The 15,057-nt window shown below is 38.4% G+C and overlaps 2 protein-coding genes across 15 annotated transcripts in view; one reads left to right on the plus strand and one right to left on the minus strand.

Moving 5' to 3' along the window:
• The window catches only part of LOC135214526 (utrophin-like), a 15,785-nt gene extending 13,822 nt beyond the window's left edge, over nucleotides 1-1,963 (minus strand). The window contains exons 1-2 of the mRNA XM_064248899.1: nucleotides 1,870-1,963; nucleotides 1,182-1,284 (exon numbers count right to left, since the gene is read on the minus strand). Of these exons, the coding sequence (XP_064104969.1) occupies nucleotides 1,182-1,284; nucleotides 1,870-1,963 (197 nt within the window). The remainder of the gene's footprint in view (nucleotides 1-1,181; nucleotides 1,285-1,869) is intronic.
• LOC135214883 (dystrophin-like) overlaps nucleotides 1-15,057 on the plus strand; it is a 1,767,410-nt gene that overhangs the window by 338,637 nt on the left and 1,413,716 nt on the right. Inside the window, exon 35 of one of the 14 annotated variants that reach the window (XM_064249318.1) lies at nucleotides 9,734-13,657. The exons of the other annotated variants lie outside the window; for them this stretch is intronic. Coding sequence (XP_064105388.1) covers nucleotides 9,734-13,657 — 3,924 coding nt within the window. The remainder of the gene's footprint in view (nucleotides 1-9,733; nucleotides 13,658-15,057) is intronic. 14 annotated transcript variants of the gene reach the window in all.

A 15,057-nucleotide genomic window follows, 5' to 3' on the forward strand; every position in this document is an offset into this window, starting at 1 on the left:
GAGTCTTTGTGCTAGAGTGCCTGTGACAAATCTTGAACCAAAACAGCCAACCTGGGAATACCTTAATTTCTGCAATCTTATGCAGGCCTGTGAACTTCTAGCTGCAGCCTAACTCAGCACCATGTATTTTTCATGCTAGCAGCCCAATTACGGATGGAACCAGATCAAGGTCAACTGTTCAGTGTCCTTGGAATTATTTATATCTAGCAAGGTTGCTGAGTATTGCCATACTCCTCCATGATGCGTGCCATATATCAATTTGCCTCAATTCTCCTGATGACTTCAAGCATCTTTTGAAGGGCCACGACCTTCCTCATCTGCATAAGATGAGGTGGGCCATACAAATAACACACACACACACACATATGCACAAGTAACCTCACCTGCAGTGCTGCAGGCAATACATCAAAACCCATGTGTTTTTGGGAAGTATCTCACATGGTAAGCGGTTGCAAACCATTAAAAAAATTGACTGGTTATGCAAACTGGAAAAAGGCGGAAAACATTCTTTGTTACTGAGTGCACATGTACTTTCTGCAAGTAGCCATTTAGAGGAAGATATGTATATGAAACGTATGCCTCTGCAAGTAGCCATTTAGAGGAAGATATGTATATGAAACGTATGCCTATTAGCCATGAAAACTAAAATATTCAGTGTGATGTGTAATAATGTGGGTGTTTTCACCAATATTGGAAAAGCTTACAGAAAACATGAGTGCTTGCCCAACTACACATCTTCTACCATATGGTATTGAATTGATGATGTATCAGTACCAGCCAGTTAAAAGATAAAAAAGTGACATATGAAGACTTGTTAAGTGACACTGTGGTTTCAAGATAATAACAATCATGAAAGCTCACTCTCTGTCTCTCTCTTTCTCTCCTTCCATCTTTTTGTCATTTTCATCAGTGGCAGGCTGCTGATAGGCCACCTGATGTCATTAGAAAAGATGATGCATGGGGGCAGGGCACGGATCTGTTCCCTTCAGTATCAGATGAAAGGGAAGGGCGAAAACAGTGTGGAAGTCCAATCACAACATATATGAGTGATGGACAAAGTATTGGAAGCCCTTCAGTGTTGGAGAGAATCCATGAACTACCTGCGAGGAGTACAACTAAGTCATCCACCTCCAGAGATGCTGGTATACATAGATGCATCCCAAAGGGGATAGGGTACTCACCTGAATGGCATGTGTTTCTTGGACTTGGAGCATGGAACAATGAGGGTAACACAACGTCCTGGAGTTGCAAGCAATTTGGCTGGTATTCCAACACCTCCAGGACCTGTTCAAGGACAAGGCCACAGTTGTGATGAGCGAAACACTACAGTGGTGGCATACACAAACTAGCAGGGCCACAGTCTCTCACAAGCTGAATACGTTGAGATGCATGAGAGGTCAGATACCTGGGGACTTCCTTTAACAGCCAGGTACAGTACATCCCTGGATAGAGGAAAATTTTGGTTGACTGGTTTATTAGAGCAGACCAAATAGTAGTACCAAATGGTAGCTGAATAGGGCACGAACAAGTTGTTGAGTTTGTCGGAGGGCCCCACATTAGACCTGTTTGCCATAGCAAGGAAAAACAAACTTCTATTGTATTGTTCCTCTAGTATGCAGCCAAAGGGCCACCCTGCAGGATGCCTTTAACACCCCAACATGGATGTGTATGCCATCCCCCTCCCCCCACCCCCATTCAGTTAACTGAGGAAGGTCATCAACAGTCTGTTGGTGTCCCCAGGGGCTAAAGATGAACCTTGTAGCCCCAAGCAGAATGATATGTGGATATTCCCCATCTATACTAGTGGATGTACCAAGTGAACTTCCTCTCACTCCCATGTTGCTGAAACAAGAGCATAACAGTTGGTACCATCAGGTGGTAGCCTTTCTCCAACTTCATGGGTGGAGGCTATCAAGCAGCTCCTTAGAATAAAAGGCTTTTTGGAGCAAGTTGCAGCAGCCATCTCTGACCCACCTTAGACCATCGTCCATCAGGGTATATCAAGGAAACTGGAAGGTCTTCCACTATTGGTGCATTTGGTGGGTGGGGGGTGGTCTTAATCCCTCAGAACATCTATGAGGGAAGAACTTATTTTCTCATCTTCCCACAGCAGGAGAAAGTGATTGAGGGATACGCAGTTGCCCTTGCCCAAGTTTTCAGACCAGGAGGCATAGACCTTTTGACCTCCTGGTGAAGCATTTCGAAAAGAACTGTACTCCACAGGAACTAAAACCCCCTAATGGTGTGTGATCAAGGTCCTTGCTACCCTGAGACTGCCGCCCTATGAGCCTCTCAAGAAGGCATCGGACTGGGATTTGACTCTAAAGGCATTCTTTCCTACTAATATCCTTGGTATCAGCCAAGCGAGTAGGTATTTGCATGCCCTCTTACATGTTGTCTCTTGCATGCTCTCTCATACGTTATCTCCCACACCCATGGGTGGTCGTCACTCAGTCTCATGTTTCTTCAAAATATCATGGCAGAATCCTGCTGCCTGTGACCCAAACATCGATGGTTTCTTTGTCCCCTCCTTGATGGACTTTGTAGCGGGGTAAAAAAGACTAAAAGTTACTGTACCCTGTGAGGTTTTTGAGAACCTATCTCAGGCCTACAGCCTTTCACAGACTGGCCTGTTGGAGGCTTTTCATCAGTAGTGGCCGGGAGAAGAGAGAGATTTTGCGAAATCTCATCTTCCTCTGGTTGAGGGAAGTGATAGTCAGGGCATACCAGATGGATCACAGTGACAACCCTGTGCCAGCTAAAGTGAGGGCCTACGACATCAGGGTGATCTAACCAATCAATCCTTCATATCTTTAGAGTAAGTGTCTGGGAGAGACAATCAGCTTTCATGTCCTCCTGTCTCAGGGACTTACCACAAAAGTCCTGTGACACCTTCATCTTGGGACCATTGATAGCAACCCAAGGAGGAGAAGGATGTCACACTTGTCATGAAGGTAGTGGTTAGTATGTACAACACACGTCCTGATCCCATGCATGGTTGGGACCAAAAGGTCGGTAGGTTACAGAGAGACCTCTCGAAGAGCCAGAGGGGTCAACTCCTTCCGATTATTGTGGAGGGGCACACCCACCTGGCAGCCTTGAGAGATCGACCTCCTGCCTCCATGTGATGCTCCATATAGTACTACAGTGGTCCCCCCGAATTTGCAGGGGATGCGTACCAGACCCCCACGAATAGTTGGAACCACTATAAAAACACTTGAAATGGCCTATTTAGTTAGTTAAAACTCAAGAAAAACTCACTAAAAATGTGCATACCGGCATTTTATGATGAAATTGATAAAAAAACCAGGAATCTGTGGAGATTTCTCATAGAAAAATACTGCGAACACGCGAATTTCCCACGAATAATGGGTAGATATGGTCCATAGAGAAATCCGTGAATGCGTGTCTGCAAAAATGTAGGGTTGTATATGTGTTGGAACAAATACAAAATTCTAAAGTAATGTGTATTTTTCCTGACATATGAACCTACTCTTTCATAATGATAAAGTTTACCTTCCTCTGACCACCCTGCATAGTTTCGATCTCTCTCTCCATATTGGGAGTAGATCATGGCTGCAGATGGGATGGTTTACACAATGGAGGAGAGAGGCAGGCCCTGGTCACATGCAACCATAGCTGTAATGATAGGATTCAGTAGCAGCCGAAGTGCCCCAAGTGCGAGTACTCCATATATGAAAGCGTAGGTTGTTATGTTAGGAAAAATACAAATTACTTTAGATTCTAGTATTTTTTGCCAATTTATGCAGTACATTATAGGGTGAAGGTTGTTTGATAAATACGTAACTGATAAAGATTCTTTCTCTCTCTCTCTCTCTCTCTCTCTCTCTCTGGTAGTACAATAATTAGTACAACGCTTACAGTGATGAATAAGTGATGGTGCTGTGGGAGTGATTATGTAGCCATTGTTAGGATGTGCTATGCATTAAGCTTTTGGTCTTGTGTTTGACTATCACTATCATTGTCTTTTGAAACTACAAAAAGTGGACCAAATGAAGATACAAAGGCTGGAGGACTGTTGGGAAGACAGTTTTGATGGCTAGGGATTTTTGATAGGGGAGACTGGTTTTTCCTATCTTTGGATACACCCATATGATTGGGAGATGTTGATTATGCCATTTTAATTCATTAAGTATGAGTTGGAGAGATTTCAATACCTCCATTATCACTTAAGTCGTCCCTGTAATACTTTGTTCCATCGTAGAAATAAACCATTATCTTCTTACTATACTGTCAGTCAGAACCTTATCCAACTTTTTAAGTGTCCATTTTGTAAGTTTGTCCTTTCTTTCTACCTAGTTCATTCACATCCTAGTAGATGACCTAATGAGAGCTTCCTTCATATTTGCAGAACCTCATGAAGTTCTTGTTTTTTATTATTCTTGTTTTTGATTAAAAGAGAATTGAGAATGAATGATCCTGAGAATAACTGGAAAGTTATAGCACTCAAGAGGGGAATGTGGAGAGGTCTGATATAAGCAGCTATGGGTCACCAAGAGGCCCAAGAGCCATTGGAGCTGAGCTCATGAAATTCTCAGCTTTTATCTTGTATATCTTTCTTTATCACATTAACAAATCCCTTGCTGCTAACTTGTCTGGCTGGTTAGATAATTTTTTGTACCTCTGTCAATCCATTGGAAGCTTTTGAAATTGTGGACCATTTTCATTTAAAATTTTTTTTCCTGGCTTTTGATTTATTTATTGGTCCAAGTAAGAAAGTTTTTGCTCGTTTTGGTATATATTTTCCATCAGTCCATGGTTTCGGTATTGATCAACTTCAATTGCTGCTCAAACCACCTCAAACTGTGGGTGGCTTGGTTCATTATTATTAATAAAAACGTGAATGGCAACCTTTCCTTCTTTTAAAAGTTTTTTTTATTTAAGTATAAAGTATTGGTGAAAACATCCTGTGGGTAGCCCTGCTGTTGTGACCCAAGCATTTGGGTTGTGTAGCCAGGAAATGTGACGATAGCTCTTATTTTGCTTTGTGAGAGGTCAAGGATTCTTCTTGTATTGATAGTTCCAGGCTTTAGCATATGTCTGTTTGTTACCACCTATCACCATTTAATGGCCTTCCATGCTTTAAAGCTTGGTGCCTGTTTTGCACCTTAGCAGATATGGGTTCTGTTAGGCATCTGATTCCAAATGTGGCTCGTCTTTTTATTTTCTTTGTATTACACCTATATCTGGTTGTAGTGAATGACTTGATGTCCGCTTCTGTTTTAAGTTTTCTTCGAAAGTTCTCATACAGGCTTGAGGCCTTTTGCTGCCTTGTTACAGTCAGTGGACATTCTTTTTCAATATGTATAGTCCATTTACATATATATGTGATGCCTTTGCCACCCTAATTAAATCGATTATGCACAGTTTACAGGACTTTTGCACCCTGTGGTGCAGCAGCAAAGGCGGTATAAAATTTTTCCTCTTATTCTAGAACATGATGAACAAAAGAAATTTTTTCATAAGCTGTGCAGCTTCCAAGTTTGAAGTTTGTCATTTCAATATTAAGATTTTTATTTTTTCATAAATTGAAAGCACTCATTCTTATGCTTTGGCTTAGAAGCTCCATCATCATTACAGTTGATATGCTTTTGGGCTATTATTACAGCAAAAGAGCTTTCTTGTGGGGAGGCAATGGTAAGCCACAAGAATGAACGCAAGTGACAAGAATACTAGTGGCAGAGCGGCTTTATTTTTTGTGAGAGGGAAGCAAAAGAAGTTGAGTCATATCCTGTATGGTGTGGGGCTTGGTGTGGTTAAAAAATTTTCATGTTGCAGACTGTACTTGGCTTGATGGAAACTTATTAGGCTTGAACTCCATTACTATACATATATTATATAATGTTAGAGGGGATATGCGAACTTCAGGAATTTCACGAAATCCTTGGGGCATATGACATAACCTATTCGCATAGGAACATTTGATCCCCGAGGGCTAGTAGTACTAAACTTGGCAAAATAGTGATTCATCTACACTATTTCACCTTGTTTGGTACTTGACCCTTGGGGTCATATATGTTTCAATGTGTTTAGTAGTAGCCCCTGGGGGATTAAATGCACTTAGGAACATTTGATCCCCCATGGACTAGTACTACACACGGCAAAATACATTTGACTCCCCAGGGGTTAGTATTTATGTACTAAACATAGCAAAACAGTGTAGATTAATGATTATTTCACCATGTTTAATACTAGCCCTCGGGGTTCAAATGTTTGTAAGCGAATTGGTCATTTCACATATTCCCTAGGGATTTTGTGAAATCCCTGATTTTACATATTCCTTGTAACATATATACATATTTATGTGTTTGTGGGTGTATGGTTATGCATTGGTGTTTGTGTGCGTGTAAATTTCAACAACAGGAATGCCTTAGTTGGTTAAATTACAATACTGGTTAGTTTTTTTAAGATTTGAGGATCATTATAGACATCATGCACTTGTACAATTTAAGAATGGTTTATTTATGTAGGCTGTGAATTCATAGCATCACATACCTCAGAAGAGAGGTAAGAAATGCACTTTTAGATACTGCCTTTACATTATAAATAGCTTATTATTTAAACTAGGATTTATATGGGTTTTGAATGTTCGCTATTTTGTAACCAGTGCTTTAGAACGGAGTCTAATGTAAATATTGTATTTTCACTATATGTATATTTGTGACATAGGAGTCAGTGAGTGCAAATTATCTTAACCCTCTTCCTTCAAATTAAGTTGTTCCTAATAACCTTCTAATGGCTCTGTCAACACTACATGCGGTGTCTGGTCTGTTAACCTTACTGCTTCTGCTGGAATAGAACTTACGGCAGCAGCTTGATCTCACCAACGTAGTGTAACGATTATTCAAACTGATGACTTTCATTAAAGTAATAGCAAGCTAGCGGAGTTCAGCTTGATATACAGTAGCTATTTTTTTTAGTGGTGAGCAAGATCCCATATGTGTCTTTTCAGCAGTCATCGCAGGATACACAAGACACAGTAGGTGATACATTGGTCATAGAAACACATGAACCTAACCATCTGCTGGCCTCACCAACACTACCACTTCTCTTTCTACAATTACTGATTTTTCTTCTGTTAAGGAAACTGCTTTTTTGACTAGTTTAACATCTGACTCCTTACAAGTTGGTCAGACTTCAGGAATGTTAGAAAAAGCTCCTGAAGTACACAGTTTATCACAAGTTAAGGAAAAAGAGGAAAAAGAGCAGTTCCAGGTGCAAGAAAGTCATGCCATCTCAAGGGATGTTGACAATAGTTCCACTAGTCTCGTAGGGGAGCAAGGTCTGCTTAAGAGCATAGATCTTGTCCGTAGTGTTATGTCAACTACTACAACATATACAACTTCCACCACATCAAGTTCTAAACTGTTTCAAGAGCCTTCACTTAATTCCAACAATCACATTCAGTATAAAGAAGGCATTCAGTTGGAAGAAACAGTGTCTGCAGACATGGGATCCTCAGCTGACAGTTCATTGTGGGGTGATTCTCCAATGGTGGATAGTGTCATTAAAGTTGAGAAAAAAGCTAAATCAGAAGTTCTTGACCACAGTGCAACAAAAGATCCAGAAAATTCATTGAAAGCATGTGAAGAGAGCACTAGTAAAGAAGATTCCCAGATGCCAAATACTTCAGAAGATAAGAATTCAGTGAATATAATTGAAGTAGAAGAAGTCAAGATGACAATATCACATCTCTCATTTAATATTCCTAGTTCATCCTCTGAAGAAAAAATTAGCAGTTTGAACAAGAGTAACAGACTTTCCAGTGGAGTTGTTGATACTTCATCTTTAGATTCTTCCTCTAGAGATGTTTCTCCTGTCCCAGAGTATCCACCTGATGAATCATCATTGAAAGAGCGAAAGAGAAAAATAACTGAAAGTGAGACTGACCTAGATAATTTTGATGACCTCATTGCAGGATTGAAAGAAGTGGCAGAAAAAGACATTGACCTAACTGCAATAGAGAAAGCTAGAAGAAGAAATTCTGAGAAGGAAATGGACTTGGATCAAGGCGGGGATGAAAGGTTTGGTTTATTAAAGATACGGAGACGAGATGATGATGATTTGGAATCACTTGCATCAGTGGATACTGACATGGCTCCAGCGTCTGAAACCAGCAGAGATTTTGAGGCTACATTTTCTGACCTTGAATCAGTATCAGAAAGTGTATCTTCTAAAGGTGACAGTTTGTTCTCACCCTCAGTAACTCAGGGATGTAACTCATTAAGTACTTCAAAGCTAGAAGAAGTACGTACAGTTGAACACATTTCTCAAAGGGCTCAGATTGTTACTAGTGAGTCAATTACTCACCCATTTTTAAGTAATGCCAAACAGTTATCGACAAAAGTAGAGAATGATACAAACCTCTTTATGAAGCTTGAAGATGAGGATCAGCACAAAGTTATGGAAACTGATGTGTCTGTTAACTTGTTAGCAAATACTTCTGGAAAACTTGAAGTTAGTAATGAGGAAGTTAATAAGGTGGGAAAAGATTATGAACAGCTTCCTGTTGAAAAACTGCAAGCTATGATTGCTGAATTAGAAGAAGTTATGAGTGATACAGAGCTTAGTGATTCAGACAGTGAAACAAAAAATGATGTGAAAGAATCATCTGATCATGAGGCTGTATCCTCCATGAAAGATTCAAATCAGGCAGAAAATCTTATTACTGATGATATTGTTATGAAAGACACTGATTCAAATGACCTTCCAATAGAATTTAAGATACAGGAGGTGCATGTAGGGGATATTGAATTTGCTCAGGCCAAAGGCTCATTTGAAAGAAGCCACACTACACCTTTAGAAATGCCATTTAAAGTTCTTGTTACAAGCACTCCAGTAATTGATGATTCTTTAAATCAAAACAAGGCAAATGCCTCTGAGCATTCAAACAAAGAGGAAATGATAGAGAAGAAGTCTGTTTCTATAAAAGAAGAAAAAATTAAAAGCAAAGAGCCAGGATCTGTTCAGAATGTTCAGAAAGTTTCAGTACATAGTTCACAAGTAGTACATGGAATGACTTTGGTGTCATCAACTGAAAACCGATTACCAGAGGCAGAGGAAGCAGTTTTAGTTACTCTGATATCTAGATCAAGTTCTGCAGAAGTTATTGCTACTGACTCAGAATCTACAGAAAGCAAAAACAACCCAATAATGGAACAAGTAAGAGAAGAGAGTGCAGACACTGATGATGATATACCAGACTTTGAAAGAAAAACAAGTAGTAATGTAATGAAGCATGATGAGGAAGAGCTTAAGAAAGGTGGGAATCAGAATCAGCATGACACAAATAGTGATAAAGATAAAATTGCCATTACTCCTGCATCCTTTAGTTCAAGTAGTTCTTCAGATGATGATACAAAAAAGACAAGACGGCCTACTGTGATTGAATGTCCAGCCTTTACTGTTGGATTAGATGAAGAGTTAACAAGAACAAATGAGAAGGTAAGTTTCATTTATATGGTCTGTGTTATAATACTATTGTTTTATTTTATGTTGAGTTTGTAGGTGTCATTAAGTTTTTTATAACCAAACAGTCACATTATTGTCTGAAAGCAGAATATCCTCTTTTGGTGAAGGGTAAAACTTTAATCTGCTACTACCCCTGCTTTAGCATGAGAATTTTTCCCCTTGGCCTTGTCCATTTTTTATATTTCAGTCTGTAACATCCTTCTGGGTGTCTTCAGACACTGTGCTTCCTCTTTGCTTTCAGGTAATCCCAGCATGTGAGATAGACAACTCTTCACTAGATTCTTTTTCTAAGCCTGCTGCTCCTCATTGGTCTTTGGTTACTCCTACTATCTCACCTGTTACATCTGATCACCCTGAAGCATCACTATCTGCCACTGAAGATATTCATAGCATTCAGATGACAAAGAGTACAATGTCCTCAGCTACTAGTTCTCAGGCCACTGTAATTCATTCTGCCAGTGGGATGTCATCATCTATGTTGGACTTTTTCTCCAGACACAATGTCATGATTACTGATAGTAACAAAAAAAATATTCATGAGCATGAACAAATGAAGGCGCCCTCCTCTGAAGAGCCCTTATCTGTAACCATCATAAATAATTCGTCTGATATCTCCAGTGCCTCAGCTACTAGTGAATCAAAAGGAGTTGCTCCTGAAATTGAAAGGCGTATTTCCAACATATCCATTAACAATGAATTTGTGGCTACTGAAATAGCTATGGATCTTATCCCTGATGGATTGCCATGTAATAAGATTTTTGGCACTGTCTCAGAAGTGTTTCCAAGGACTATAAAAGAAGCAGTAACCACACTACCTCCTAACATTATTGAAGGTGAAAGTAATCTGCCACCTTCTGAGAATGAAAAAAGAGGTAGAGAAATTCCTATACATGTAATAGAAGCATCTGATGTGGAAAGTGGTACCACTGTTGAAGTTATATATCAGATAGAGGATTCTAAAGAGAGAAAAAAACCAGTTACCACCAGGCCATCTCAGCATGGTTCAGAATTTACTGAAAAAGTACTAGAATCAGAGATACTGAATCGCAAAATATCATCTGCTTCTCAGGAAATTGACTTGTCCCTTGAGGAAGTTGCTGGAAGTTTTGAAATTGCAAGCGAGTCTACAAAATCTTTTGCATTCAAGAGACAAACTTCTGTTACTGCTCAAGAAGATGTTAGTGACCATATTGTTATGACATGTCAGACTGTCCAGGTCTCTGATGGTGCAACTATTGGGAAGTTAGATGACAGCAGTCCAAGTAAATCGACAGCAATTATGGAAGAACTCTCTGCTGCTGAAGCTCAGGATGCATTAATTTGTGTAAGTGATTCAGATTCACACAGTAAAAACCGTAAGACTTCGTCTGTTACCTTAGTAGCTAGCAGTGGAAACACAGTGGAAGCTGATCAAAGAATTGGTGTTCAAAGTATTGAAAGAAAAATATCTACAGCATCTAGTGTTGTAGAAGTAGCACCAGAAGAAATAACCTCCTCAATATCTACTCCAGTCTTTCCAACTAAAGCATTCAGTTTTGAACCTGATCATAGTAGGGAAGGTGTTGTTATGTCTGAAATTGTACAGATAGAATATCCATGTTCAGGCAGCTCTGGAAGTGTTACTGTTTCAGAAGCATATAAACAAGTTCTCAAAACTGCAGAATATAAGAAAGATAAAGATGAAAATGCAAAAAGTGATGATGGATTGTTGACGCATAGTAATAGTACAACAGAAACTTCTGGAGGCAGAAAGTTATCTGTAGCTGATAAAAACTTAGAAATAACACCCTTTGAAGTTTCTGGAATATTAGCAACTGCTGAAGTAGATACTCCAGCATTTGCCTGGGAGAGGAGTGTTTCTGAAACTGCAAAGGAGACATTAAAGGATGCTGTCCTTGCCACATCACAAATAATTCTAGGAGGTCCTATAGGAACTGGTCCAGAACAGACTTGTAATTTATCACAGGATGTTTGCATATTAGAAATGGAAGATCATTCAAGAAAGTTTGGTAAAGAATTAGCTCCAGAGACAGAAATTAACTCTGAAATCTCAGAAGAAGGCATACCTCTGGGTGGTGAAGCAGCATTAATAGATCCTACAAATTTTTCTGGGTATGAAAGCTATGTCAGGTCAGGGGAGGGAAGTGATGTGGATGTGAGTATTGATGAAATTGCTTTTGTACAAGGCTTTAGATCTGCCATGCCTAGTGGCTACACATACAGGACAAACACTACTGAAGAAGATGCTATGTCTGAAGCTTTGTCTTATTATGATTTTGAAGGCTCAGTAGATGTTAAAGACAAGTATGGTGTTGCAGTCACTGTTATTGGTACTCTTGCTGGTTCAGAGGAGCTTGGGGGAGAAGAGGATGAAAAACAAATACCTTTGGAAGAGGGAGGATTAGAAGGAATGAAAATCGAGTCATCATTTGATTCTCTTTTGAAGAGTTCACGACTTTCTTCGAGAGGAGCAAGTCTTGAAAATTTGTTACAGAAACTCAATACTCAAAGTGAATCTGAAGATATTTCAGCTAATAAAGTTACATTTCTTACGGAAGTACATCATGATACAAAGCAAGATGATTTACAAGTGGTGGAAACGACTGGTATAGGAATTCAGAATTCCCATGAAGTTGAAATACCTTTTGAATCTATCAAACAATCCAGAAAAGTAGACATTAAATTAGAATCATTACAAGAAATTATTCCTCTGAAAGTTGAATCAAACATTAAATCTTTAGATGGAGGAAAATCTAAAGTAATACCAAGAGATCAGAGTTTAAAGGAAAGAAAGTTGCAGTATCGTCCATATCAGCCTCCAGGTATTAAGTATGGTACAGCTACTTCTAAAACAGAAGTCATTGATGGGAATATGGAACAAGTTTCAGAGGATTCTGAGGAGATAGTGGTAAAGAGTCAATATATACCACATATCCATAAGAGGAAGGAGGAAAGTGACACTCAAGAAAAGGGAAGTGATATTGTTACAGAATTATGTCTAAAGACATTTGATCTCAAAGAGATTGAAAAGAAGTCTTTGGTAGGTCTAGAGCAAACTAATATGTCAGGAAAACTGTTAATTTCAAAGGAAACTAAATATCCAATAGATGTGCCAGTAGATATTAAGAGATTAACTGGATTGCATCCTGTAGCTTCACATATATCTTATGTACCACATGTTCCTTTAGTTACTGAAGATGGCAAAAGAGGAAATGAAACTGATAATTTGAAATCTTCTGTACCAATTGATTATGTACCACATGTTCCCATAGGAAAGACCTTGGAATTCCATCAGGAGAACAGAGAAATGGTTCAAGACACCAGTAGAAAACAGAAAACTCTGCTGCCATCATCTAAGAAGGATAACATGCCTTCTAAAGTAGGTGATGAAGCAAAGTGCTCTTCTCTCTCCACAAATAGAGTGCAGGAACTGCCTTTAGATTCAAGTGAAAGTCAAGGGGTACAACAGTTGCACAAAACTTCTCAGAACCAAGAAAAGGAAAGGTCCCCAAGCAAAGTTGGGTCTTCTCCTTTGAAAGAGAAGAAGAAGATCCACTATGTTCCATATGTGCCAATTCCAGAGGATGCTGTTCTTGAAACCCCTTCAGTTACTGTCCCAACAAAATATAAGCAGGAAAAAGAGTATTCATCAGTAGAAAAGGCACTTCATTCTGTTAAAGAAACTGCAATCACTTCAGATGAAGAAGAAGGTGGTAAGGGTGCACCTAAAATCAAGACAACAGACACCAAAATCCATTATGTTCCTGCTGTTTCTGTCATTGAAAATAGCAAAGAGAAGGAAAGTGGTAAGCAGGAAAACTTAGCTTTAAAACAGCAGTCCATGTCTAAAAAGTCAAAAGAAGTATTTGAGGACTCCAGAGTAAAAACTGTAGCTGAAGCACAAGTTCATGTCTCAGCATCTAAAGAAGTGAAAATGATGTTGGACAAGGATATTCATTATGTCCCATGTGCAGAAACTAATCTTAAAGCCATAGTAGCATCTTCAGGAGCACGCCCAAAGGAAATTCACTATGTCCCACACTCACCTGCAGACATTGCAAATTATATTCCAGAAGAACAATCAAAAATAATTTTATCTTCTCCTAAGTCTTCTTCTGAGCATGATGCATTAAAGTCAGGCTCCTCAGATTTGTATGAAACCCTAGTAAGTATATTGCATTCTTATTTATGGCAAGGAGTGATGCATGGCCCTGATGCTATTAACCTTTGTGTGGTTTTGCAAAGAGAGTTTATGTATTCTTTAATAGGAGATTTATGAAATGGTATGAATTATTTAGAAACTCAAAATTGTGTTGAGTATGACAGTAGGATTTAGGTGATGTCTTCAGATTTGTTAAGCTGTAAGTTTTAAAGGCAGTCTTTGAAAACCTAAGATTATATTTTGCATGCTTTTCATTGAGAAAGATATTTCTTAAATGTGTTCAAAATTTTTTTTCTTACTGTGAATAAGCAATGTGTTGTGGTTTAAGTAAATTTTGCTTTTCCTTTTTATTCTTATTAAGTCTGAAAAGCTCATGCATCTTGGTATTCAAAGACTAAAATATTTCAGGAAACAATAGTTAAATGAATTGTATTTTAAAATGAGCACATGCACACTGAAGATGCTTATACTCATGCTATTTAGAGAGCATGTAACTTGAAGTAGTACTGTATTTTTCATCTATTACATATATTATTTTTATGTATTTATTAAGAATAGTCCAGCAACTGGAAATTTGATATTAGATCCATGAGTGAAACTTTTCCATGTTAGATATATGGTATTACTACTGAGAATTACAAAATTACGGTGCAATGAATCTTATGAATGATTAAGTTCCGGTTACTTTATGAAGATTTAATTGTGAAAATTATTAGTATTCATGTATTGCTTGTTAAAAACTGATTAAAATGTACATGCAATGATGTTCATGTATGGTGTTAATGTGACATATGTATAAGTAGTTGAACAAAGATGGAAAGTTACTGTTATAATTGTATAAAATGGTAAAAAAATGATAATGCTAAGTGCATTAGGATCTTACATTATTTTATTATGATTTTATACGTATAGTGATAAGCGATTAGGAGATATTTCTGGCACCATAGCTAAGATATTTGGAATTCCGTTTTCAGCTTTACGTTTCTTTTCAGCTGCTTATTTCATTACTGTATTGAGTTGATTAGTTTTGATTATTTGCCTGAAGAAAATGAGAGAATGGAATTCATGTGGCAATGTCAGGAGGGAATTTTGGAAGTACGTTGACACTTTTGTGCTTGTGAACAATTGGTATTTAATTTTTTTAATTTCATAATTGAAAGATGAGTGAATTTGAGGCTTTGGCTGTGAAAGCAACTAATCTTAAATTCTTCAAAATATGAGAATTTTCTGAAAACAAATTTTGATTTATGCATGAAAACAGCTGCAGTGATTTATGCATGAAAACAGTTGCGGTAGATAATCTTATGTTTTATTCCAAATTGTTGACAATACACTCACTTTTAAAGAAAGAAGATTGCACTCACATGATGGGACTAGAAACACCTTTTGGTAGGGTTGACAGC

The sequence above is a fragment of the Macrobrachium nipponense genome, chromosome 46, assembly GCF_015104395.2.
Source record: "Macrobrachium nipponense isolate FS-2020 chromosome 46, ASM1510439v2, whole genome shotgun sequence".
Lineage (NCBI taxonomy): Eukaryota > Metazoa > Arthropoda > Malacostraca > Decapoda > Palaemonidae > Macrobrachium > Macrobrachium nipponense.